At 54.4% G+C, this 23,533-nt stretch overlaps 1 protein-coding gene and 1 long non-coding RNA gene across 5 annotated transcripts in view; one reads left to right on the top strand and one right to left on the bottom strand.

The window, feature by feature from the left end:
* The window catches only part of Epha10 (EPH receptor A10), a 35,980-nt gene extending 16,336 nt beyond the window's left edge, over positions 1-19,644 (top strand). The window contains exons 6-17 of one of the 3 annotated variants that reach the window (XM_078025936.1): positions 1,606-1,739; positions 5,758-5,929; positions 9,346-9,454; positions 13,334-13,395; positions 13,511-13,636; positions 14,585-14,770; positions 15,228-15,289; positions 15,513-15,713; positions 16,020-16,169; positions 16,411-16,604; positions 16,930-17,085; positions 17,248-19,644. In XM_078025936.1, coding sequence (XP_077882062.1) covers positions 1,606-1,739; positions 5,758-5,929; positions 9,346-9,454; positions 13,334-13,395; positions 13,511-13,636; positions 14,585-14,770; positions 15,228-15,289; positions 15,513-15,713; positions 16,020-16,169; positions 16,411-16,604; positions 16,930-17,085; positions 17,248-17,362 — 1,667 coding nt within the window. In that variant the 3' untranslated portion in view covers positions 17,363-19,644. Of the gene's footprint in view, positions 1-1,605; positions 1,740-5,757; positions 5,930-9,345; positions 9,455-13,333; positions 13,396-13,510; positions 13,637-14,584; positions 14,771-15,227; positions 15,290-15,509; positions 15,714-16,019; positions 16,170-16,410; positions 16,605-16,929; positions 17,086-17,247 lie in introns of those variants that run through there. The other 2 variants (XM_078025935.1, XR_013427713.1) reach the window with 2 other exon arrangements.
* LOC144367999 (uncharacterized) lies at positions 8,856-14,255 on the bottom strand. 2 transcript variants are annotated; one of them, XR_013427715.1, is made up of 4 exons: positions 14,020-14,255; positions 13,042-13,578; positions 12,882-12,907; positions 8,856-12,308 (listed from the first exon to the last, which is right to left on the bottom strand). It is a non-coding gene; the product is annotated as an uncharacterized LOC144367999 (long non-coding RNA). The 2 variants fall into 2 exon arrangements; XR_013427714.1 differs by having other exon boundaries at positions 12,882-13,578.
* Positions 19,645-23,533: the final 3,889 nt, after the last annotated feature.

The following is a 23,533-nucleotide window of genomic DNA, read 5'->3' as shown; positions in this document are numbered from 1 at the left end:
CATCTCTAGGCTCTGCCTCCTTCTGTCCCCATCTGTATCTACACAGGACCAAGCCACCTCCTGGGACGCTTCTTCACTCCTCTCACCTTGTGCCCCTATCTCCAAGTGAATTCAGGCTGAGAGGTGCTCCTGGGGGACAGGGAAAAGCACTTTTCCTCTAAAACAGATGTACAATAGAGTCATGGCTGCGCATTGTCCCATTGACAAAGACCTTGCTTTTTTTTTTTTTTTTTTTTTAAGGGTCAGACACTTGGAGGGGAGGAATAAAGGATTTTTCAAGTTATTTTTAGAATGGGAGGCAGTGCCACTCTGCAGGCAGCATAGCCTGGGGTTCACTACAATTATACATTTCACTCTAGTTCTACTGGCTTTATCATAGGTAAAAATACCCCCATGCACTCCCTGTCCACCCATTCTGGCAGTCAGCTGCAAGACGAGTGTACAGTGACGTTGTGCATTTTCAATGCTTTCTGTATCTTACTTCCCTCCCCCTAGTGACCTGGACATCTCTATATTTTTTATTATGGTAAAAAGCACATAACAAAAATGTTACCACCTTAACTAATTTTAAGTGTACAGCATAGGACTGTTAATTCTGGGTACATTGCTGGGCTACAGTTTTCTAGAACTTTTTCATCTTGAAGAACTGAAACTCTACACCCATTGGATAGCGCCTCTTTCCCCTCATTCCTCCCCTTCCCTTGGCAAGCACAGTTCTAGTTTCTGTTTCAAAGAATTTGACTGTTTTAATGTCTCATATTTAAAAAGTGAGATCCTGCAGTGTTGTTTTTTAAATTTATTTTTTAGTTGGGTTGAACACAATACCTTTATTTTATATTTATTTATTTATTTATATGTGGTGCTGAGGATCGAACCCAGGGCCTCATACATGCTAGGCTAGTGCTCTACCGCTGAGCCCAGCTGCAGCCCCAGGGTTTGTGTTTTCCTTAGAGGCTTATTGCAGCATGATGTCCTCAAGGTTCATCCATGTTATGTAAGCTCTGGCAGGAGTTTCCTTTTTCATCCTTTTTTTTTCCTGGTCACCGTAATACTGGCTAGAGCTGTGAGTATTATGGCGACTGGAAGTGGCAAGAGTGGGCCTCCTTGCCTCTTTCCACATCTCAGGGGGAAGGCCTCCAGTCTTTCACCAGGTGTGATGCTCACTGTGGCTTTTCATATAGGCCTTTGATTATGTTGGGCTAATTTCCTTCCATTTTCAGTTCGTTGCTTATTTTGTTCCACTGACCAGACATTTAGACTAGTTAAACAGCTGCTCCCCTGCTTCTAAATGATTTCTGATATCTCCAAGCCATCGGGGTGTAGAAACCCCCTGGGGGACTAGAGCCACCCACCCTGAGGGAGCTGGGGTGGTGGGGTGGGCCAGGGCAGGAGCCTTGATGCTTCCCCACAAGAGGCAGTGGAGGTGGTGAGGAGAGTCTCCAGCCCCAGGTCTCTGTCCTCTTCCATCCCTAGCCCCGCCCACCGCCCCGCCCACCAGCCGCCCTTAGCTCCTCCCATCACCCGCACGCCCCGCCCTCCAGCCCCCCAAGACCCTGCGCCACCTCAGCGGATCTGGGTGGAGAATCCCACTTCACTTAATTTCAGCGCCCTGGGAGGAGGATGAGATCCGCAGGGACCGGGTGGAGCCCCAGAGTGTGTCCCTGTCGTGGCGGGAGCCCATTCCCGCTGGAGCCCCCGGGGCCAACAGCACGGAGTATGAGATCCGCTACTACGAGAAGGTGAGTCTGGGAGGGACCCGCAGCCTTCGCCCCTTGCCTGCCCGGCTTTCGGTTCTTCACGCCCCCTCCCAGCTGAACCCTTCCTGTTTTCTTTTTGCACCATTTCCCCGTCTCCAGGCTGGAATTTCTTCTTCCTGACCCCTCCACTCCTGGGCTCCATGCTCTGCCTCTCTCCCCTCAAGTTGGCCTTCCTCCTCATTAGCATCTCCATTTTTACCTCTTTAGACAAAGAGCTTTCCCTGGGGGCTGGTACAGATGTTGTGTGGTCCAATCCTACCATTTGCAGACTGCTTTTAAGGGAAAAGAACACAGAAATACCGTGTTTTTTAGTTTCTCCGCCTCCTCCTCCCTTTCTCCTCTCCTCTCTCCCTCTCCCTCTTCCTCTTGTACTGTGTGTGTGTGTGTGTGTGTGTGTGTGTGTGTGTGTGTGTATGTACTGGGAATTGAACTCAGGGTAGCTTCACCACTAAGCTACATTCCCAGCCCTTTATACTTTGAGACAGGATCTTAAACAATTGCTTGGAACCTGTGATTCTCCTGCCTCAACTTTCCGGAGGGGCATGTGCCAACCAGCCTGGCTTTGTTTCAAATTTCACAAAAAAACGTCTTGACCATTGATGCATGCCTGTAATCCCAGTGAATCTGGAGGCTGAGGCAGGAGGATTGCTAGTTAGAGGCCAGCCTCAGCAATTTAACAAGACCATCTGCAACCTAGTGAGACACTGTCTCAAAATAAAAAAAATTAAAAGGGCTAGGACACTCAGTGGTAAAGTGCCCCTGAGTTCAGTCCCTAGTACCAAAATATGAAAATTAAAAGATGTCTGACCATACGAGTACATTGCTAGATTGGGTGGAATGCTGGTAAATGTTTAATAACCAGGTCTACAAAATAACGAGTGCAGGAATTATGATTTTATTGATGTAAAGGATGTGTATCTATCACATCATTTATAATACTATTAAAGTAACATCTTTAGTACTCATTATAAATGCCATATAATCAATTGATTATCTCTTTTTTGAAGTACTGGGGATTGAACCTAGGGGTACTGTATTACTGAGTTATATCCCCAGCTCTTTTTATTTTTTATATTGAGACAGGGTCTCCCTAAATTTCCCAGTGTGGCCTCAAACTTGTGTCCTCCTATCTCAGCCTCCTGTGTAGCTGGGGTTATAGGTGAGAACCACTATGCCCAGCTAGCTAGGTGATTCTCATGGGATGGTTTTGTAAACCTCTTGGATTATTATTATTATCATCATGATTATTATTTTGTGATGAGGTCTTGCTGTGTTTCCCAGGCTGGTCTCCATTTCCTGGACTCAAGCAGTCCTCCTGCTTCAGCCTCCCAAGTAGCTGGGACTACAGTCATAGGCCATCATGCTCAGTGGTTTTTTTAGTCTATGGGTGCAGTTCAGCTATGATTTGACAAATGAAGTTATATCCCAACCCACTATCTCTTTTCCCTGTAAAATTTATTGTCTTCTAAATCTGAGGTGTAATCTACCGTTAAACTGCTTCTCACCTTGGTGCAAATTAAACTCATTAAAGCGAAACATCTTTCAGAGTCAGCACTACACATGTCAGAACTTTGCTCACTTCTCAGTGACATGTGGGAATTCTTTGCTGAATCAGATAATAGTTTTTGAATACTAGAAGGCAGTTGAGAGCTGGGAGTGTCAGGGACCAGAAGAAAGAGGGAGTCCCAAGTCACTGCTGAGTGTCTGACCTGGGTGACTCAGGGAATAGGGTACCACTGGCTGAGATGGAGAACCACAGAGCAAGAGGAGCAGAGTGGGGCAAGGGGGTGCACTTGGTTTTGCTCATGTGGCATCCAGGGAGCCTGTTGGCCAGGTGTGGTGCTGCATACCTACAATTCCAGCTACTTGGGAGGCTGAGGAAGGAGGATTACAAGTTTGACGCTAGTCTGATCAACTTAGTGAGAACCTGTCTCAAAAAAAAAAAAAAAAAAAAAGAAAGAAAAAAAAGAAAAAGAAAGAAAGAAAGAAAAGAAAAAAGAAAAGTGCTTGGGATGTAGCTCAGTGGTAGAGCAAGCATCTCTAAGTTCAATCTCCATTACCACACACACAAAAAAGTTGGGGGGGTGTGGATAGGGTAAGGTGCCGGAGGACATCCAGGTGGATCCATAGGTCTGAGGTTCAAGGTAGAGCCCTGGGCTGGAGAGAGAGAGAGAAGGTTGGGACCTTTCAGCACAGTGATGGTAGCTAACACCAGGAGGGGAGTGTGTAAGAGTAGCCAGGACCGAGCCCAGAGGAACCCTGGAGACAGGAGGCAAGGCCTGGGAAGCAGCTGTGTATGCAGCACGTGCTTAGAAAGGACTCACTAAAAAGCCAGCCTCAGCAACTCATCGAGACCCTGTCTCTAAATAACACATCAAAAAGGGCTGGGGATGTGGCTCAGTGGTTAAGCACCCTGGAAACTCCTCCCTCCACCCCCAAAAAGGACTCGCTGAACTGACATTTGGGGATCAGGTTGTAGACAATGCTCCCAGGTCCTTAATCAGGGAGTGTGAATATGCTGGTAACCAAACCCTCAAAAAGAAGAGCAAACACACCAGGGGCTGTGTGGGAGCTCCGCTGGGATGCCAGGGACCCTGGAGCCTCCGTGTTCCTCACCTGGCTTCTCTCTGCAAACCAGCCCAACCTCCTCTGCAGAGGGGCTTCTTTCTAGCACAGCCAGCAGCTGAGGTTGGGGTCCTTGCACCCTCCTGCCCCCGAGCTTACTGCATCTCTTGGGTCCTGCAACCACTGCCTCTGTCTTCCCAGGAATTTTTTTTTTTTTTGTACTGGGGATTGAACCTAAGGGCACTTAAGCACCACTGAGCCACATCCCCAGCCCCAGGATCTCATTAGGTTGCTAATGCCTCACTAAGTTGCTGAGGCTGGCCTTGAACCTGTGATCCTTCTGCCTCTGGAGCCACTGGAATTACTGTGGGCTTGAGCCACCAAGCCAGGCTCTTCCCAGGGATTGTCCAAATGCCAGAAAGGAGATTCTCATTGGCCCAAAGTCAGTCCCAGTTTCTGAATGTCATGGTGAAAGGATATCGGCAGGGGGTGTGCCTTTTCCCGGGGCTGTGGATCCTGCAGGAGGTCTCATAAGGTATGGGTACAGGTGACAGGAGGGCAGGAGCACCTTTAGGATGTGTCATTATCAGATGCATTGGGGGAAGGATGATATAGAGCAAAGAGCAGGCGTCACCCTGACCCTTCCTGATTCCAACCTTTGAAAAGGACAGCAGGGCTGACTCCGGCTGCTGTGAATTGTCTGGGGTGGGGCTGGCGGGATCCCCCCCCCTCCCCACACAGGCTGGTGGTGAGTAGGTCCTCATCAGTAATTGACACCGCTGTTCCCTGTCCCCAGTAGGGGCTGGGCCCAGTTTCCTTATCTGTGAAACAAAACAAACAAGATACTACTCCTGTCCTCTGTGCCTGGAAGGACCTGTGTGAAAATCAGATGATGGGGGGTCGGGGAGGGAAAGCCTCCTGAGCATGAGGTCTGGGCAGGTGTTGGCATCTTTCTTTTTGGTACCAGGGATTGAACCACTGAGCCACATCCCCAGCCCTTTTCACTTTTTTTTTTGAGACAGGTCTCTTAAGTTGCTGAGGCCGACCTCCTGCGTGCAATTCTCCTGCCTCATCTCCTGGGTCCTGGGGTTTGCTTTCTTATTCTTTCCCCTGTGATGTCAGGACTGTCGGGACTCTGGCCCCGCGTGTCCCTGGACCACCATGCCCTGATGGCCTGGCATCTTCTCTCAAGGTTCTCTTAGGCAAAAGTGGGGCTATTCTCAGCTACCAGCACCCCCAGTGGAACTTGTGGTGGACGGGGGTGCTGGGAATCCCTGGGGGGAACCTCTGCGGGCCCCGGACTCCAGGGTCAGGTTCTGTCACCGCACACATGCTCACCTGAGACTGCTGCTCTCATCTCCCGCTTCCTCTCATCCTTCTCCCCACAGTGTGGGTCTGGTCTCGGGTCTGGGCCTCACTTCTCGGTTCTCTCCAGGGTCAGAGTGAACAGACTTACTCCACAGTGAAGACAGGGACGCCTGCGGTCACTGTCACCAACCTGAAGCCGGCTACCCGCTACGTCTTCCAGATCCGGGCAGCTTCCCCGGGGCCCTCCTGGGAGGCCCAGAGCTTCAACCCGAGTATTGAGGTGCAAACCCCAGGGGAGGGTAAGTGGTGTGTGCTCATGGACTAGGTGTGGGCAGAGAGAGCCTGGCACTGGACAGGGACAGGGACAGGGAGACAGAGGGCGGGAATGAAGCTGCCATCAAGGGAGCCTGCAGAGCAGTGGAATCAGTCTAATTAATGAAGGAGCTCGGGGTCCACTGACATGGATTTGATTGGGTACATGTCCTGGAGGGGCTTAAAGGACAAGGGTCTGGACAGCCGTGATGCTTGCCTCAGCCAGTGTCCCCTCCTCTGCAGACCTGTCATGGTGCAGAAACGCCCTGCGTCCTCTCCCAGATCTGGCCACTTTCTTGGAGGGGGGCGTTGATAAGTCTCATGGTCTCCTTATGACCACCAGATTCTTCTTCCTATTCTCCTGCTTCCCTCCTGTGACAATGGCCTGCCATGGGCACTGTCCCTTTCCCCACCAGGCCTTAGGATGTGAAGGAGATGTCACTGAAGGTTGGGGGCCAGAGGGGTCAGATTGCGGCAATAAAACAAAATGGACACTGGACCCTTAAGCGAGCGAGTGGAATGGGCTAGTTGTGAGCTGTTCCTCAATAAAGGTCCAACGGAAACGAGGAGCGGAGGCCGGCAGACATCCTGATCTCAAATATCTGCTTCCCTGTGGCATCACGCTAGCCTTTCCACCCTCTGCGTCCGTCCCTCCCTCTCCCTCTTCTCCCCCCACCCTAAATCCCTTTTCATGGCACGCAGGGCAGTTTGGCTGCTGACCCAGCCCCCAGGGTCTCACCTCTATCTACCCTGAGCAGCTCAAGAAAGTATTTTCCAGAACAAAGGCAGTTCCCCCTAAGAGGCATTCTGGCACCAGCTGTCAAGATAATAATTCTCTCCAACCTGCTACATAACTCTAATCCAAGATAGGAAGAGCTCTGAGCCCAAAGGGAGGCGAAGATAAGTGTTGAGGGAGCCGGAGTCCCAGGGAGAGGACGGCACTTCTTGCTCGAATGGCTGTCTGCGCCAGACCTTGGCCAGGTGCTGCGCAGAGGAGATTAGAGCCACGTCTTGAAGGCTGTGGGGCATCCAAACAAGTGGAGGTGGGCAGGAAGGCGCCCGGGCAGAGGAACCGAGTGTGTAGGCTTGGGTTTGGCAGCAGCAAGTGTGGTGGGGGCGGGAGCCGGGGCTGCTGGCTGAGGAGGGCTGTGGCTTCCGCTCACTGGGTGCCTCTCTGAGCAGGGACTGCTCACATCCCAGCCACCCCTGCTGTGGCCCTGACTGTGGGAGGGTGGGCCTCGCCATCTGTGACCCGGAATTGGAGTCTTCATGCAGGGTCATGCTTTGCCCCACTGTTTATTATCTGTCGCAGTGTAACAGATCACCCCCAAACCCAGTGTCTGAGGACCGCAGATGTGTCATTTCTTGGTCTCTGGGGCTCAGGGACGTGGGGGCTGCTTCTGCAGGTGCCTGGCTCAGGGTCCCTCCCAGCCTGCAGTCTGGGTGTCCTTGGGCTGCAGTTGCCTCACAGCTTAACCAGGGAGGAGTGCAGGTGCTTGCTGGAAGCATGCGGGGCCTTGCCCCATGGGCTTCCACCTCAGCGTGGCTTCCGCATGGCATTAGATCTCTTCAGACAGTGAGTAGAGGATGACGGGACACCCAAGACAGAAGCCACGGTCTCTCGTCATCCAAGCTTGAACATGACACCCAATGTTCCTTGATGAGAGTCGCCAGGGGAGGGAAAGCCAAGAGGCAGATATCCTGCCCGCCATCCCAGAGCCTGCCTGCTGCAACTGTCTTTGTCCCATTCTCCATTCCTGTGTCCCCTGGACGCTTCATTTCAAACATTTCTTAGCAGGTCCCCTGCCCTTCTGCCACCAGCCAGACCCTGGGTCCTGTTCACCTTCAGAACCCCGGGCTCTGCAATGCCCTCCTTGGCCCTGGCCTGATGGCCTCTATGACAGCCTGACAATGGCCCTCAGTCCCAGTTCCACATGCATGTGTACCCAGCCACCGCCACTTGTCCCTTCAGAAACACCCCCTCTCTGTCTTGCTGCACCTGCCCTGCTGGTCCCCGGCTTGGGCGGAGGCTGCCGCAGGGCGGATTCTCCCAGGCCCAGTTCAGTCCTAGGCTGCTCAGTGCTTCCCATTCTTCACAGCTACCAGCTTCTCCTCCCAGCAGAGGCCCTCAGTCCCTTTCTCCCTGGGCAGGACCTCTGTCCACTGTCCCTGGCTCCCCCGACCCTCAAAATGAAGTTCATGCTCCTTGGCCTGGTGTCCAAGGAGGTTCTGCCTCCCTCAGTCCGTCCGCCCTCCCGGCCTCCAGCTTCTATCTTGCCACCTCTGCCTCCATGCAGTCTGTCCTCCAGCCACGTGGGGCCACCTGGCTGTGCGGCTGGGCCTGGAGGGCATTGTCAGAGCCTTCAGTCTCCAGGTCATGATCAGTCGACACCCCTTCTGCAACGCCTTCCTCTCAGGCTTTGGGAAGGAATTCGCAGGCCTCTGCTCATGTCTCTTAGCCTTGGTGGGCACTGGGCTCACTGGGCTCACCTGGCGCTGCCAGGGGAAACCGTCCCGGGGCTGTTGAGAATCCTGTTTGTTCCTTGGTCATTGTTTCATTTTTGCTTCTGTCTGCAAGCTGGGGTCTGGGCACTCACTCCTCCAGGGCGCACTTCACTTGTTCACTTTTGGATGGGTGGATGAAGGGGTGGAGGGGTGGATGGAGGGGTGGATGGAGGGATAGGGTCCTCTGTGCCCCTTGGGGAAATAATTCAAAAGCAGAGGCTTGGGTGTCAGGTAGAGTCTTTGGAGTTCGGGTTCGAATCTTGGGTTCACTGCTGATTAGTTCTTACACATTAGGTGTTAATATTTCATAGCATTTGGGCAAATCACAGACCTCTATTCCGCCTCAGTTTCCTCAGCTGTGACTCCTGTTACTGGTGTGATGATGAAATAAGATAATGAGACAAAACATAGCGCCTTGAATCAGTGGGCATTTAGTGTTGGATCTTATTATTTTTTGTTAATGTTTTATTTTTGTTGTTGCTGCTGGGGATTGGACCCAGGACCTTGCATATGCTAAGCAAGCACCTGCCACCTAGCTGTACCCCTAGCTGGCTCTAACTGTTGGTAATGGTCTGAGTGGGGGTAGGGAGCTGGGAGCAGAGGCCGTTGGCCCTACAGAGCTTCTTTAAGTCTCCCTTGCCCTCTTGAAAGGGCAGCTGGGGAGGCTGGCTCTGCCTGTCTTGCTGTCCTCCCAGCCTCTCAGAGCTGGGCTGCAGTGGGAGGTGCCCTGTCCCAGGAGGAAAGACTCCAAGTGCCACCGTGGGTGGTGGAGCCACCTTGATCCCTCTGCTCCTGGGAGGCAGTGCTGAGTGCAAGGTGCTGAGGACAGCTGTCCGTCCCGACGCTTGCTCAGGAGCCTCATTCTCTGCCAGCCTCAACCTCGTGGTTTTCCTCGCAGCTGCCTCAGGCTCCAGGGACCAGAGTCCTGCAGTCGTCGTCACCGTCGTAACCATCTCAGCCCTCCTCGTCCTGGGCTCCGTGATGAGTGTACTGGCCATTTGGAGGAGGTAGGTGACCCCTGGCGGGTCGTGTCTCTGTGCACATTAGCATGTGCCCACGGGCACCTGTATCTGCACCTGCTTTGCGCACACGAAGATTAGCACTCACACTGCTGTATAGATAGTGACTGGCCCCCGCCTCCCCCACTGCTTGCTGCTCCTGCGCAGTAACCCTGCAGCTAGCTCAGCTGCTCTGGGATGAAGGGGATTTAGCTCCTTAACTCATTAAATGTCAGGAGGCATCACTAAGGATAGAATCAAGTTCCAGCTGCTCCAGTGTGATTAGGATTCTCCCGAGGCGCTCTGAGGCCCCCAGCCCCTGTCCCTGAGGGGTCTAGAGGCCCTTGAACACAAGCAAAGAGAAGAAAGGCAGAAATTGTGTGCGGTGTGTTTGTGTGTGTAGCGGAGGTGGGGAGGAGAAGGAGGAGGACTCATAAGCCAGAAATCTCCCCAACCCCAGGAGAGGGAAGCTTGCAGGAGAGTGGGCAGAGGAAGGGGATGGGGGTGGGAGGATGTAGAGCTTGAGTCAGGCTGAGAGAAGATTCCAGTCCTTTTGCACACAGCAGAGGCCTCACTGGCCTACATCCCTCCTTCTCCACAGGGCCATGCTCTGCTACCTGCAGAGGCCCCAGGTGGTAGCAGGTTGTTGATGAGGGAATGTGCAAGTTGTGGACCCAAAGGCTGGAGTGGGGGAGCAGGGGAGAGATGGGCTGGCCAGGAGCCATGCTGCAGCCTGACTCCGCCTCCTGAGACTGCCTGTGGGCTGAGCATGCACTTGGCACTGGCTGTGTACATGGCCTTGACTGGGGCACTGACAGTGACCAAGCAGGAGAGGGCATTATCCTTCTAGTCTGGGAGCCATTTTTGCCTGGATCAGATGAGTCCAGATGCAGAGAGGAGCAGGCAGCTTAAAGGTTCGTGTGCCGGGCCTGCTGGAGAAGCAGGTGGGCAGCTGCTGAGGGCACCTGTCCTGGTTCTGAACATAGAGGCTCTGGAGGCAGGGGGGACGCGGGGAGCAGGGAGCGTCTCTTCCAGGCAGGGGCTCTGCAACACAGCAGCAGCTGCCCAGCAGAGACACATGCTGCGGGAGGCAGGTGGCCTGCAGTGGCCCTCCAGACTACCCTGCAGTGGGGACAAGCAGCCGGGCCTGGTGTGAGGCAGCTTCCTCCAGCCTCGGAGATGCTCTGCGACAGCTCTCACAGCATCCTCTCTCTTCCTCTCGTGCTGCCCACTCTGCTCCATGGCCCTGTTGCCTCTATTCCCTCTCTGGTCCACCTGGCTTACCCATCCCTCACGAGAGGGTGTGGCCTGTCTCTTAACCTCTGGTTTCTGTTAACTCTGTACTCCCTGTGGCTCCTGCATCCCCTTTATCTCTGCCCACCTCCCCTGGATGTTCCTCCACTTGCACAAAAGTCACCTGCCCTGGGTGACTTCAGTAGCCACTGGTTGGCCCGACACCCACCTCCTACACTGTGCCTCTCAGTTCTTTGACTCCCTTATTGCCAACAACCTTCTCTTCTGTCCACCAGGCCTCCTGGCCCTCCTCCAAGACTGCTCCCTCCCCAATATGTCCTCCAGCTCTTCTGCTTTGGGCCTGCAGAGCCCACCCAGTCGTGGCTGCTGCCTGCTCTTCAGCCTCATCAGTGGCCCCTCAACTGCCCACCACCTGGTGTGTAAGCCTGCCCCATGCCAGGCCCCGCTCCAGTGAGCTAGAGACTTCCTCCTAGCTAGGATCAGTCCTACCCCTTTTTCCAAGCATCTCTGTAACCTATTATTATTTATAATGCTTGCCTCTCCCCCAGATAGTAATGCACACTTACTGAGGGTTAGTGATTATGTGTATGAGTTAGCTTTCCATTGCTGTGACAAAATATCTGAGATAATCAACTTATAAGGAAGAAAAGTTCATTTTGGTTCTCAACTCCTGTCCCTTGGTTCCCTTGGCCTTTGTGGCTGCAGTGTACAACATGGTGGGGGTGCATAGCAGAGGAAGCCACTCACCTCCTGGTGGCTGGAAGCAGAGAGAGCGACAGGCAGGGGCTAGGGTCCCAGTATCTTCTTAGAGGGCTCCCTTCCTGACTTCTTTCCATTCCATCCCCTCCTGAAGGTTCCCCCACTTCTCAGTAGCCACCCGGGCTGGTGACCAAGCCTTCGTGGGGGTCATTCAGAATCCGAACTATGTCAGTAAGCCTTTGCAATGGTGCCAGCCGGCCTGGCCGTCTTTATCCTAATTTTATTAAAAGGGAAACCTGAGCCACCCAGTCCACAGCTGCTGAGTGGGGGAGTGGCAGCCAGTGCGTGCAGCCAGGTCCAAACCCTGCAAGCGCCCTTCCACGCCCACTGTGCCTCATCTTACCCGGGATCTGATCATTTCTTTTGAAAAGCCCTCCCTCCCTCGCTCCTGCTCTGCTGTCACGGCCCCTCCCCCACTCTCCCAGATCCCTGTGCCGTCTGCGCCCAGTTTCCCTTCTGTTTCCCATCTACTTCTCTGCAGGTCTTTTGGGGCCTCCTTGGAGGCTTCCCTCTCTCCCTCCCAGCCTCCCACTGCTGGGTTTTCTCAGCCTTGCTCCCAGCTCCTCCTGTCAGGCTCCACCCTCTGTGGGCACCTGCTGAACCCCCTGCTCATTTGCCCCCCACCCCCCATGTATCCCGCTGGCTCCTGCTCAAATGTCAAATGGGAAAATTTCATCTCCCCCTCTTGGCGACAGCACCCCTGGAACTCTGGGCAACTTCTTCGTCTTCCTTTCTGCCATCCAGCCGTCTCCACGCCTTCGGCCCCTCTCGCCTCTGTCCGTTGACACAGTCACCCCATAGCCAGAGCCACTGCCCTCTCCTGAGGGGACTACAGAGCAGCTGGGATGATCTTTGTAAAAAGCAGATTGAATCACAGCACTCCCCTGCTCCAGGCCCAGGGGCTCTTCTCTGCTTCCCGAATAAAAACTAGAGTTATCTGGGCTACCCTGGCCTGCCTCAGGTGCCCCGAATGCCAGCCCGCAGCTCTGTGGATTGCAACTTGGTCCTTGGCTCTTTGGCTGCCCGTCTCAGGAAGCCATCCTTGATGGCCCTGGACCAGGTCAGGTGGTTTGTGTGGTGTCTTGCCAGGCACAACAGCCTTCTTTGTTTGGGCCTGTGAGCTTGCTGGAGGCCAGGGCTGCCTGTCTTCCCGTCTTATTCACACTGCTGCTCCCCCCCCCACACACACTCTGAGGTTGAACTCAGAGCCTCACTGTGCTAGACCAGCCCCCCACCAAAGAGCCCCACCCCAGCCCTTTATTCAGGCTTTTTCACTAATCTGTGGGTGGGGACAGCCCAGGGCTTCCTGCTAGGGAGGTGGATTTGGCTGCCTTTGGGGAGTTTCATCCTCTCCAGGTGGAAATAACTAGGATTGCTGATGGGATGAGGGGCAGGGGCTGGGGCGCAGGGGCTGGGGCTGTACCTGTGCTGTGCGGAGGAGGTTGTCAACTATGGCGAAGAGAGCAGGGCAGCAAAAAAAAAAAAAAAAAAGGAAATAAAGGAGGAAGGAAGGAAGGAAGGAAGGGCTACAGAGAAGCTTTCAAACCAACAGGACAAGAAGGTCCCTCCCCAGTGGCACAGACCTTGTCTGTTTGAAGGGACACCAAGGTGCTGCCCTTGGTGCTGGTGAGGTGAGAAGAACTGAGGGGCTGGTGGAGCTGGGCATGGTGGCACTCACTCGGAGTCCCAGCAATCCCAGAGGCTGGGCCAGGAGGCTTGCCATTTCCAGACCAGCCTCAGCCTCATCAGGACCCTGAGCAGGCGCCTGTCTCAAAATAGAAATAGGAAAGGGCTGGGGTGTGGCTCTGTGTTCCGGCACCCCTGGTTCAGTCTTCAGTAACAACAAAACAAAGCCATGGCCCATCCCTCTCGCAGGCCCTGCAGCTATGGCAAAGGAGGTGGTGATGCCCGCGATGAAGAGGAGCTGTATTTCCACTGTGAGTCTGGGCCTGGCCTCGAGGGGCCACCTCCCTCTCCCGAGCCCCTGCTTCGCTGCTGTTGCCCAGCCAGGAAGCCTCTGCTCCTCAAGCTTCCCTCTCCTTGCCTTCTCAGTCAAAGTCCCGACACGGCGCACGTTCCTGGACCCTCAGAGCTGTGGGGACCCGCTGCAGGCTGTGCATCTGTTTGCCAAGGAATTGGACACGAAAAGTGTCACACTGGAGAGGAGCCTGGGAGCAGGTAAGCTGGGCACCTGGAAGCCTTGATGCCATCCAGGGGTCCTACCCACTATAGAAGCCCCACCCCCAGGCCACACCCAGCCTCGAAGTCCCACCTGTCCCACAAGAGCTCTCTGGAAGTGCCTCACCCACTGCCCTCCCTGCTCTAGAAGCCCCGCCCCACCCACTCTAAAAGCCCTTCCCCCATCCACTCTAAAGCCCTGCCTCCACTCTGTCCCCACCTGTACCCTGTCAACCAGCCTCCTCCAGGTCTTCAAGGTCACTTTGAGACTTCTCTGCTGGGTCCCATTCAGGGTTACCCCTGCAGGCTGCCGTGGGCAGTGTAGCTCCGAGCCTCCGTGGGGAAGTGCAGAAGGGTCTTTGTAAGCATGGGACCAGACACACCTGCATTCTGGTCCTGGCTCTTCCGTTCAGCTGTATGACCAGGGCATGTCTCTCTTCTGCTCTGTGCCTCGGTTTCTCCTCTGCAAAATGGGCGTGGCATCTGCCGTATAGGGCTGATGTGAGGACTTTGCTGCGCTCACAGTGGCCTGGCTTGCTCTCTGAGGGTCAGTCTCCTGCCTGCCCCACCTCTCTGTTCCCAGAGAAACCCAACACTCTGACCAGAGCCTGACGTTTTCCCAACACTGTCGCCAGACCTGCTGGCCAGAAGCCAGAAAGGGGCAGTATGTTAAAATAGATGTCATTGTCATAGGTCCAGGGTCATGCTGGCTTTAATAGTTTTGATGGGCTGGCAAGTGCAACATCCTCTCTTTGAAGCTTCACAGAGAAGGAAATTGAGGTCAAGAGAGAGAGAGAGATGAAGCTCAAGGTCATTCTGCTAGTACTCAGGTTACTGGGATCTGAACTCAGGAGCTCCAAACCCCTGGCCAGAAACAAACCGGGACCCACAGTCACTTTCTCCTGGGCCAGGTGTTCTAGGGTGGCATCTGAGCATTGTTCCCTGCAGGGCGGTTCGGGGACTTGCGCTGTGGCTGCCTGCAGTTGCCTGGGCGCCAGGAGCTGCCCGTGGCCGTGCACACGCTGAGGGATGGCTGCTCCGACTCTCAGAGGCTCAGCTTCCTGGCTGAGGCCCTAACTCTGGGCCAATTTGACCACAGCCACATCGTGCGGCTGGAGGGCGTGGTCACCCGAGGTAGGCCCTGCGCTCCACTTCCTGCTCCCCAGCCCCACACGGGGAGTGGAAATGATGCGGGTAGGTGGGGTGCTCCTCCAGGCCCCTCCCTCAGCCACGAGAGGGAGCCCATAAAGGGCTCTCAGCTCCCTTCCACGGACTCAGGTGGCTTCTCTCCAGAGTGGCCCCTCTGACCTGGAATGACCTTTCTGCACTGTGGTGACACTGGGCAGTGGATTGCTTGGACTTCTGATGATCTTTCCTAGCTAACTTGTTGAGCTCCTGATCTCGTCCTCTTAGACACGGGCTCTTTTGTGTCTTGGCACAGGGGATGCAGGGCCAGGCTGGGTGGTGGCAGATGAGGGAGCTTGGTTTTGGTTCTGGCCATCCTAGTCAAGATGCAGTCCTGTGGGGTGGGATGTATGTGCATAGGGTGGAGCAGGTGACTAAGTGTGTGTGTTCTCCACCCCTGGCGCAGGAAGCCCCTTGATGATTGTCACTGAGTACATGAGCCATGGGGCCCTGGATGGCTTCCTCAGGGTGAGTGGCCTGGGCCCTGGGGATACTAATGACCATGTTATTCTTGGTCCCTCACTTTTCTCCTTGGTGGGGCTTGGATTGGCTTTATTCCTGATGGCCAGGCTGATCTGGTAGTCACAGGGTACACAGATGCCCAGGGACAACCAGGCGGCTTCCTTGAAGTTCACAGAGAATGAGTGCACTGCCCTGGCCTCAGCCTCCCACTCCCTCCACCCCACAGCAGCATGAGGGGCAGCTGGTGGCCGGACAGCTGATGGGGTTGCTGCCTGGGCTGGCATCAGCCATGAAGTATCTGTCGGAGATGGGCTATGTTCACCGGGGCCTGGCGGCCCGCCGTGTGCTGGTCAGCAGTGACCTCCTTTGTAAGATCTCTGGCTTTGGGCGGGGTCCCCGGGACCGAGCAGAGGCTGTCTATACCACCATGGTGAGTGTTCCCTTCCCCCAGCCCAGCCCCCTGTCCTCCTGGTTTCTGTCCAGCTACCCTGGAGTCTCTCTCTCCCTTTTCCTACCCCTGTCCCTGCTGTCAGGGTCACTCCCCACCCTGTCCCTCCATCCTGTGGGCCTGAGCAAAGGTCAGTGGGCACCACTCTGTGGTCAGCTGGGGCTTTCCTGAGACAGAAGCTGGGGTTGGGGTGCCGCCTGGGAGGATGACAGGTGGGGCTGGGTGCAGGGTGGGGAAGCCTGGGTGTGACTCAGTTCCTCTCTGTCCTACCTGCTTGCCCATCCACAGAGTGGCCGGAGCCCAGCGCTCTGGGCAGCCCCCGAGACTCTTCAGTTTGGTCACTTCAGCTCTGCCAGTGACGTGTGGAGCTTTGGTGTCGTCATGTGGGAGGTGATGGCCTTTGGGGAGCGGCCCTACTGGGACATGTCTGGCCAGGATGTGAGTGACCTGTGTCTCAGCTCTTTGCCCTGTGACGCACCCTCTGGCCCCAGGCTCCACACCTGTCTTCTTCCTACTGACCTCCTGGCTCCAGGCCCCCTCCTCTGTCTACCTCCTTCCTGTCCTGCCTGGCCACCACCCGAGTCCTCCTTGGGATGGTGTCTGTCTGTGTGTGTGCGTGTGTGTGCTTGTGTCGGGGAGACCTGAAGCCTCCTGTCTGCTTCTCATCCTCATGACCCAGGTGATCAAGGCCGTGGAGGATGGCTTCCGGCTGCCACCCCCCAGGAACTGTCCCCCCCCCCTGCACCGACTGATGCTTGACTGCTGGCAGAAAGACCCAGGCGAGAGGCCCAGGTTCTCGCAGATCCACGGCATCCTGAGCAAGATGGTGCAGGACCCAGAACCCTCCACGTGTGCCACTGCTGCCTGTCCCAGGTACCTTCCTGCTGATCCCCGACCATGCCAGACTCCGCCACCATGTTTGTAGTTCCAGTAAACGGAGTAAGCGGAGTTGATATTAGTTGTTCCAGCACTTCATCGGCTATGCCTGTTTTCTAAGTATGCCCGCTATAGACTCTTCCCAACACTCCCAGCACTTGAACTATCCCCCCTACCCGCCTGAGCATCCAAAACCTTGCCAGGCTTGGCGCTGGGCTCAGTTGCTTCCCCCTTCTCACTGATTCTTGGGGACCTCTGCAGGAGAGCAGCGGGTTTGGGCACCAGGTCCCAGCCGTCTGACAGTAGCTCCTCTGCTCCCCAGGCCTCCCACCCCACTGGCAGACCGTGCCTTCTCCACCTTCCCCTCTTTTGGCTCTGTGGGTGCCTGGCTGGAGGCCCTGGACCTGAGCCGCTACAAGGACAGCTTCACTGCAGCAGGCTACGGGACACTGGAGGCTGCAGCTGAAATGACCAACCAGTGAGTCAAGTCAGGGCAAAGCCAGGGGTTACAGAGACCCTGCCCTGATGGGAAGCCCCTGCTTGTCCTGGCTCTGGGCCCAGCCCTGTCCAAAGAAGGGGAGGGGGAGGAGGGAAGGAAACGGGCGGGTGCTGGACGCTATCTGACCAGTCCTTGTTCCAGGGACCTGGTGAGCCTGGGCATTTCCTCGGCGGAGCATCGAGAGGCCCTCCTGAGTGGGATCAGCGCCCTGCGGGCTCGAGTGCTGCAGCTGCAGGGCCAGGGGGTGCAGGTGTGAGTGGCCCTGACCCTTCCAAGGCAGAACCCCAGGGGCCTGACCCCCAGCCCTGCCCAAGGACCCTGGCAAACTGCGCTCTAGCCGTGTGGGACTGAGCACCCTCTTCTCCTCTTGGGCCCAGAGCTGGTTTGGGGCCATAGTGTACCCCATTTCACTGCCTGCTTCTCCCACTTTCCCCTCTGAACACTTCACTGACCTGGTACCCATGGAAAAGAGGTTCAAATGCCCAGGGTGAGGGGGAGACCCCCGAGACAGTAGCAGGTGGAAATTCAGGTCTCAGGGCAGACAGGGCATGATGGGGAGGGAGACAGTAGATTTCAATTGCCCTGGTCCATGCCCCTCTGTCTTCTATACCCACTGGATATTGGGGCCTCCCTGGGTGTCCCCTCTTCCCTTAGACCCATTGTCAGTCAAGACAGCGTGGGTCCTGACTCATGACCCACAGTCAAGGGCACCCATTCAACCCAGCAGCGACCTCAGCTGCTTGGCAGCCTGGGTATGAGAGGCTGGGCTGCAGGGGCAGGGTCCGTAGCTCCCTGTGCTGTGTGTGGGTCTCTCTGGACACTAGTCCTAAGACCCAGGCAGGCAAAAGTGGTGCTGAGCACAGGGGTTGGACCCTAAAGCCCCAGACTCAGAGCTGACTGCTTCCCTACCCTTAGGCTGACAGGGTGAGGGAGAGGGTCCGGGCTGGGCCACATAAGCTCTGGTACTCTCGGGAGGGGCCCCACGAGGCCCCTGTTTGCATTCTTTTCATGAACTGGCTTGGAAGAGCATAAGGGAACATGTCTTCTCCATGGCGCCCTGGGGGCTCATGAGGAATCTTAGAAATGTGTTTTCCTCTCTAGCCACTGGCCCACCCCCTACAGAGAGGGAAAGCCAAGTCTGTGGGACTCAGGGCTGGAGCTGGGGCAGAACCCAGTTGAGGGGGAGCCTGGCATGGAGTTCTGAGACTTGCTTGCCGTGTGGCACCAACATGCCCCTCTGGGGCAGCCCAGTGGATACTCTGGACCCCTTCCAGCCATCTCTGTCCCTAGTCACCACCTAGTGTCCCAGGGCACTTGTGTCCTCCCTCTGGCTTCCACAGAACTCTGGCAGTAGTTTTTGGAACTGAGTCAGAGGTTCTCATCAGAAGGGCCCCCAGCGGCGGTGGTGATCAATGCGGAGCAGGGTATAGACAGGGCTGCAGGCCGAGTCTGTCCATGTTCCCTCTGACAGATGCCTGTTCTGGTCCGGCCAAGTGGGAGGGGCAGGGTGGCTGGGAAGGAGGAAGGAGGGTGGGAGAGGTAAAGGCAGCAGCCTGCTGCTAGAGGGCTCTGGCTCCGTGGAGATGAGCTCAGATGGCAAGGATAAGACAAAGCACCCCCAGTGCCCAGCCCAGGGACCCTCAGGGGCAGTGAAGGTGGGTGAGAGGGGCAGGTGGACACTCTTGACTTGTACTTATTGAGGGGTGTCCAGAGAGCCTTCTTAGCTGAAGCCCAATGAGGTAGGTGGGGTTTCCAGCAGGCCCAGGGGCAGGCCTAGGACAGGAAGCCGAGCAGAGGAGCCAGAGGTTGGAGATGCAGCGCATCTTTGGGGAGCACCCTGTGTGGAGGAGGTGGCCCCAGCAGTGCCTTTGGCTTCACCCTGCCAGCAGCGACTCCTCCCTCCTCAGAGTCTCCCCGACTCTTGGCTCCCGCTCCCCTGAGCACCTGCCCCACCTTGGTGACTTTGGGGCTCCTGGGACTGACTGAGATATTGCTCTACCTTTAACAGGGTTGGGGGTCCCTTGCCAGGTGCCCTCCTGTCTTTGCCTTCACCGTCCCCTCCAGGAAAGCCTGGACCAGAGTCTAGGGTTCAAGGAGACCACACCCTGTCTTGGGTAGATGGAACCTCATTCCTATTTCTAACCTTGTCTGTCATGCTCTTAAGGTCAAAACCCTCCCCTCCCCCAGCCATTGGCCGAGGGGCTCCTGCTGTGTTGGTAGGACTTCGGTGTCCAGGGTAGATCTCCCCTCTGCTGCGGAGTGGGATCCCAGAATCCTGATGACCCCGGCCTCACCCTGCTCAGGTGCTGGTGTGATGCAGGCTGGAGTCTTGGGGAGCCCTCTATAAAATCTATTTTTATATGGAATTTGGTCACTGGACAAAGGGAGGTAGCCTGAACCCCCATCACCCCTATCTGAGCCCACCCAGGGAGGGAGGGGGCTGGGGAGGTGGATCCTTTGACTAATTCCGGAGACGTTTTTATATTTCTTGGGTTCTAAATGCAGGACAAATAAATACAAACTGTCTGTGCTCTGGCACCTGTTTGAGTGGCGATCATTTTGCCATTTTGTAGCTTGTGGGGAGGGTTCCTATCCCTTCTCCTGGTTTGGGGTTGCATGTGTCAGGTCCCCAGCATGGAGGGGAATCAGATCTTGCTCCTGCCCTGAAAAATGTCACAGTCTAGTGAGGATACTGTTAAGAAACATGATAGGACATTGTGGTCAGGGGCTCAGGGAACACCCTGGGCGTGTGACGGACAAGCCTTTGCCTCAGTTGGCTCACAGTGCTTCTTTTCTTCCTGGCCTGGGCTGTTCTCAGGCACAGGCTGGGAAGGTATCTCACTCATCCCCATGGTCCAGGCCACCGGGAGCGCTCAGGGGACTGGATGGCGGCAACCAATAGCACCCTGCACCTCCACGCGGCTCAGTCAGAACAAATGAGTTCTGCTTCACTGGGAGGGACAGGGGTCACAGTACCAGCTCTTTGATAAGGCTGACTGGAGAGTGTTGCTTCCCATGTTTCTTTGAGTCTAAGATACCATTGGGTGTGAGATGTACCACTAGGCAAGAAAATCACAGCCAGTCACACTCTGTCGTGCCATCTGGGTGGCAGATGCATCCCGATTTCAGAGACATCACAATGTGTAAAATGCACATCTCCAGTAAGTGAGGTGCAATGCATCAGGGACAAGGTGTTTCCCACCATTCCCCTCAGAGTCAGGCTGCGCTGGATGGCAGGCCTCCCTCCCGGGGCCCAGCTGCCCACTCAGTCCTGAGCAATGGGAGGAGACCAGGGTGCGCCTTTCCTTTGGGCAGGCAGATCTGCGGGGAAGCCAGATGTCACCAATTTCAAGCAGGTTCTCCCTTCTATTCCTAATTCCGTTGAACCAGCCCCTTCTTTCAGTGGGAGGAGTGAATGAGTAGTGGGTTGGAGACGCTAGGAGCTCTGCCTTGCTGAAGTCTGCCCTGGAGAGGCTGCAGCCAGGGAACCGAGGACCCCAACATCAACACAGTGCCTGGCACCCAGGAAGCACTCTCAGTACTCACCAGCAGGTGTGAGCCATCAGGGAGATGAACAAGAATAGGAACCGAGAAGGACTTCTCCGGGCAGTGAGCCTACTGATCTAGCTTGACAAAGCATTGGCTCATTCAGTGAACACAGACCAGACACCTACAAGTGGCCGGCAGGTAAGTTAAGACCTTGTCTAAAAATAATGAGTCAGTTAAGTAAAAATCATGAGAAGTCGACCAATAAAGACTGAGTCCAGGCACAGTGGGAGTCAGGAGAGGGTGCTGCCTCCCCCAGTCCCTGGGAAGGAGAGAGAGGCTCCCGGGAAAAATAGGTAGTGAGTTTGCTGCCTTTTAACCAGCTTCTGGACTAGCATCTGTTCCTAATGTCACCATCACATTGCTTAGGAACTGAGTAAAACTCCTTGCCACGCAAGTCTTTGGAGACTTTTGCCATTAAAATTGAAGTGCCTGCTGGTATATTTTAAAAAAATTTCCCCCTTTGAACATTTCCCACATAGTAAAGTGGGGACCCGGGCAACAGAAAGAAGTCAGAAATTGTTCTGGGTCATGACCTCTTGATGACTTCCAGCATTTTGAGAGCAGATGAGCTATTTTGACCAAAACAAGTCTAAAAGAAAAACTGAAAATGCAAACTGGACTTTTTTCCCCCATTGCAAACACCTTACATCCCCTCCCAGGTGGACTCCCTTCTGCTCCTTGGCACTCCCGCTTTGTGCTGGGGATTAAACCCAGGGACTTGCACTTGCTAGGCAAGAGCTCTGCCTCTGAGCTACATCTCTCCAGCCCCTTTAAAATTTCATTAAGTTTCTCTTGAACTTTCTTTCTTTTTTTTTTTTTTTAAAGAAAGAGTGAGAGAGGGGGAGAGAGAGAGAGAGAGAGAGAGAATTTTAATATTTATTTTTTAGTTCTCGGCGGACACAACATCTTCGTTTGTATGTGGTGCTGAGGATCGAACCCGGGCCGCATGCATGCCAGGCGAGCGCGCTACCGCTTGAGCCACATTCCCAGCCCCTCTCTTGAACTTTCAATCCCTGTCTCAGCATCCTGAAAAGCTGGAATTATAGGTATGTGCCACCAGCCAGGCACTGTGAAGAGAGTTGCCTGAGGTTTGCCAGTGTGACCTTTGTAGCTAAGTTGAGGGGTATTCCTGGAGATTGTGTCTCCATTCTGAGGTTCTGGGCCTATCATCATGTAGCATGTGCTTTTGTGTGCACTGAACATCTGTAAATGGATCTGGGCTCTTCCTGGTATCTTAGGGCCAAAAGTATGTCTGTGGTCCACCATGTCTACAACCCAGAAAACATTATTAGCTGGGTGTTGTGGTACACACCTGTAAGCCAGTGGCTCGGGAGGCTGAAACAGGATTGTGAGTTCAAAGCCAGCCTCAGCAACAGTGAGGTGCTAAGCAACTCAGTGAGACCATTGGGTGTGAGATACACCAGTATGAAAATACAAATGAAATCAAATAGGGCTGGGGAAGTGGCTCAGTGGTCAAGTGCTCCCAAGTTCAATCCCCAGTACCCCAAAAAAGAAAACAACAACAACAACAAAAAACATTGACCCTGATGTCAACTAAGGGAAAGAGGATTGCGAGTGTAGAGATCAGAGCAGGACCCACTTGGTGGTCAGAAGTGATGTCCTTGATGGGGTTAGACTGCGGGATGATGGCAAAGAGCTGAGGAAATGTCTCATCCTGTCCACAGAGATGGCACCTTCGCCAAAGCAAACGGGATTTGACTTCCATTAAGTGGAGACACTCCCACCTAGTGGCCTCCAATTCTGATTGATTCCCCTCACCATCTCTCTTGGCCCTTCATCTGAAGCCACATAAATTATGTATTTTAGAGCTGGGGTTGTGGCTCAGCAGTAGAGCACTCACCTAGCACATGCAAGGCCCTGGGTTCGATCCTCAACACCACATAAAAAGTAAATAAATAAAATAAAGGTATTTTGTCCAACTACAACTAAAGAAAGTTATCTATTTTAAAAATTTTGAGGGGCTTAGGTGTAGGTTAACAACTACCTAATTATGCAAAATAAGAGGCAGCCCTGTCAGGGTGTTCAAGTGTGACTGAGGTACACTTTGCTTTTCTGAGGTCATGGGGCAGTGGGGGGCACATTGAGGAGGTAAGTTCTGCACTGATGCGTGAGCTCAGTCACTGGTGACTGGTGGACACAGAGCTCTAAGTTCCCTTGAATGAATGGCATTCTAATGCTCTGAAGGAACAATCACTAGGTGATGTCCTCTGGCTCACACAGATGTGCTAGCTCTTCACATGAGTAACTCTTCACAAGGCAATATATCTGCAATTCTTTCAATAGGAAGCCCCAAGTAGGCTTTTAGAAACACCAGGGGCCCTGTCAGGTAAAGAGGAACCTACTCTTGTGTTGACGCTCTGGAGTCCCCTGAAACTGCCTCAGGGGGCCTGGGGGAGGGGATGCCAGGCTTCCATCTTCCCTTCTATTTAGAGAAGCTCTGTCTGCTTTATATCCCTGCCAAAAGGTACAAATTAACTTGCCCAGAGGGATTAAGTAGGTGACATTACTATGAGAAGTAATCTTTTAGGGACTGCTTTGAATAGGAAACAGGAAGAGAATTTTCTAAGGGCCAAGGAAAGTTCACCCACTTCTGACTGTGGGCCTGTGTTGCCAGATCTTACTTTTGGAGGCTAAGATTTTTTTAAATCTCCCAGTTTATGGTACATATATGTAATCCCAGCTACTTAGGAGGCTGAGGCAGGAGGATCACAATTTCAAGGCTAGCCTTAGTAAGACCCAGTCCCAAAGCATAAAGGATCGAGGAGGCAGCTCAGTGTGAAGAGCACCTGGGTTCAATCCCTAGTACCAGGGGAAAACCAGCCTTCCCAGCCAGCCCCTTCTATCATATTTTAGTTAG

Source organism: Ictidomys tridecemlineatus, chromosome 11 (assembly GCF_052094955.1).
Source record: "Ictidomys tridecemlineatus isolate mIctTri1 chromosome 11, mIctTri1.hap1, whole genome shotgun sequence".
NCBI classification, from domain to species: domain Eukaryota; kingdom Metazoa; phylum Chordata; class Mammalia; order Rodentia; family Sciuridae; genus Ictidomys; species Ictidomys tridecemlineatus.
The sequence above is the reverse complement of the archived record's forward strand: the minus strand, read 5'-3'. Positions and strand labels throughout refer to the sequence as shown.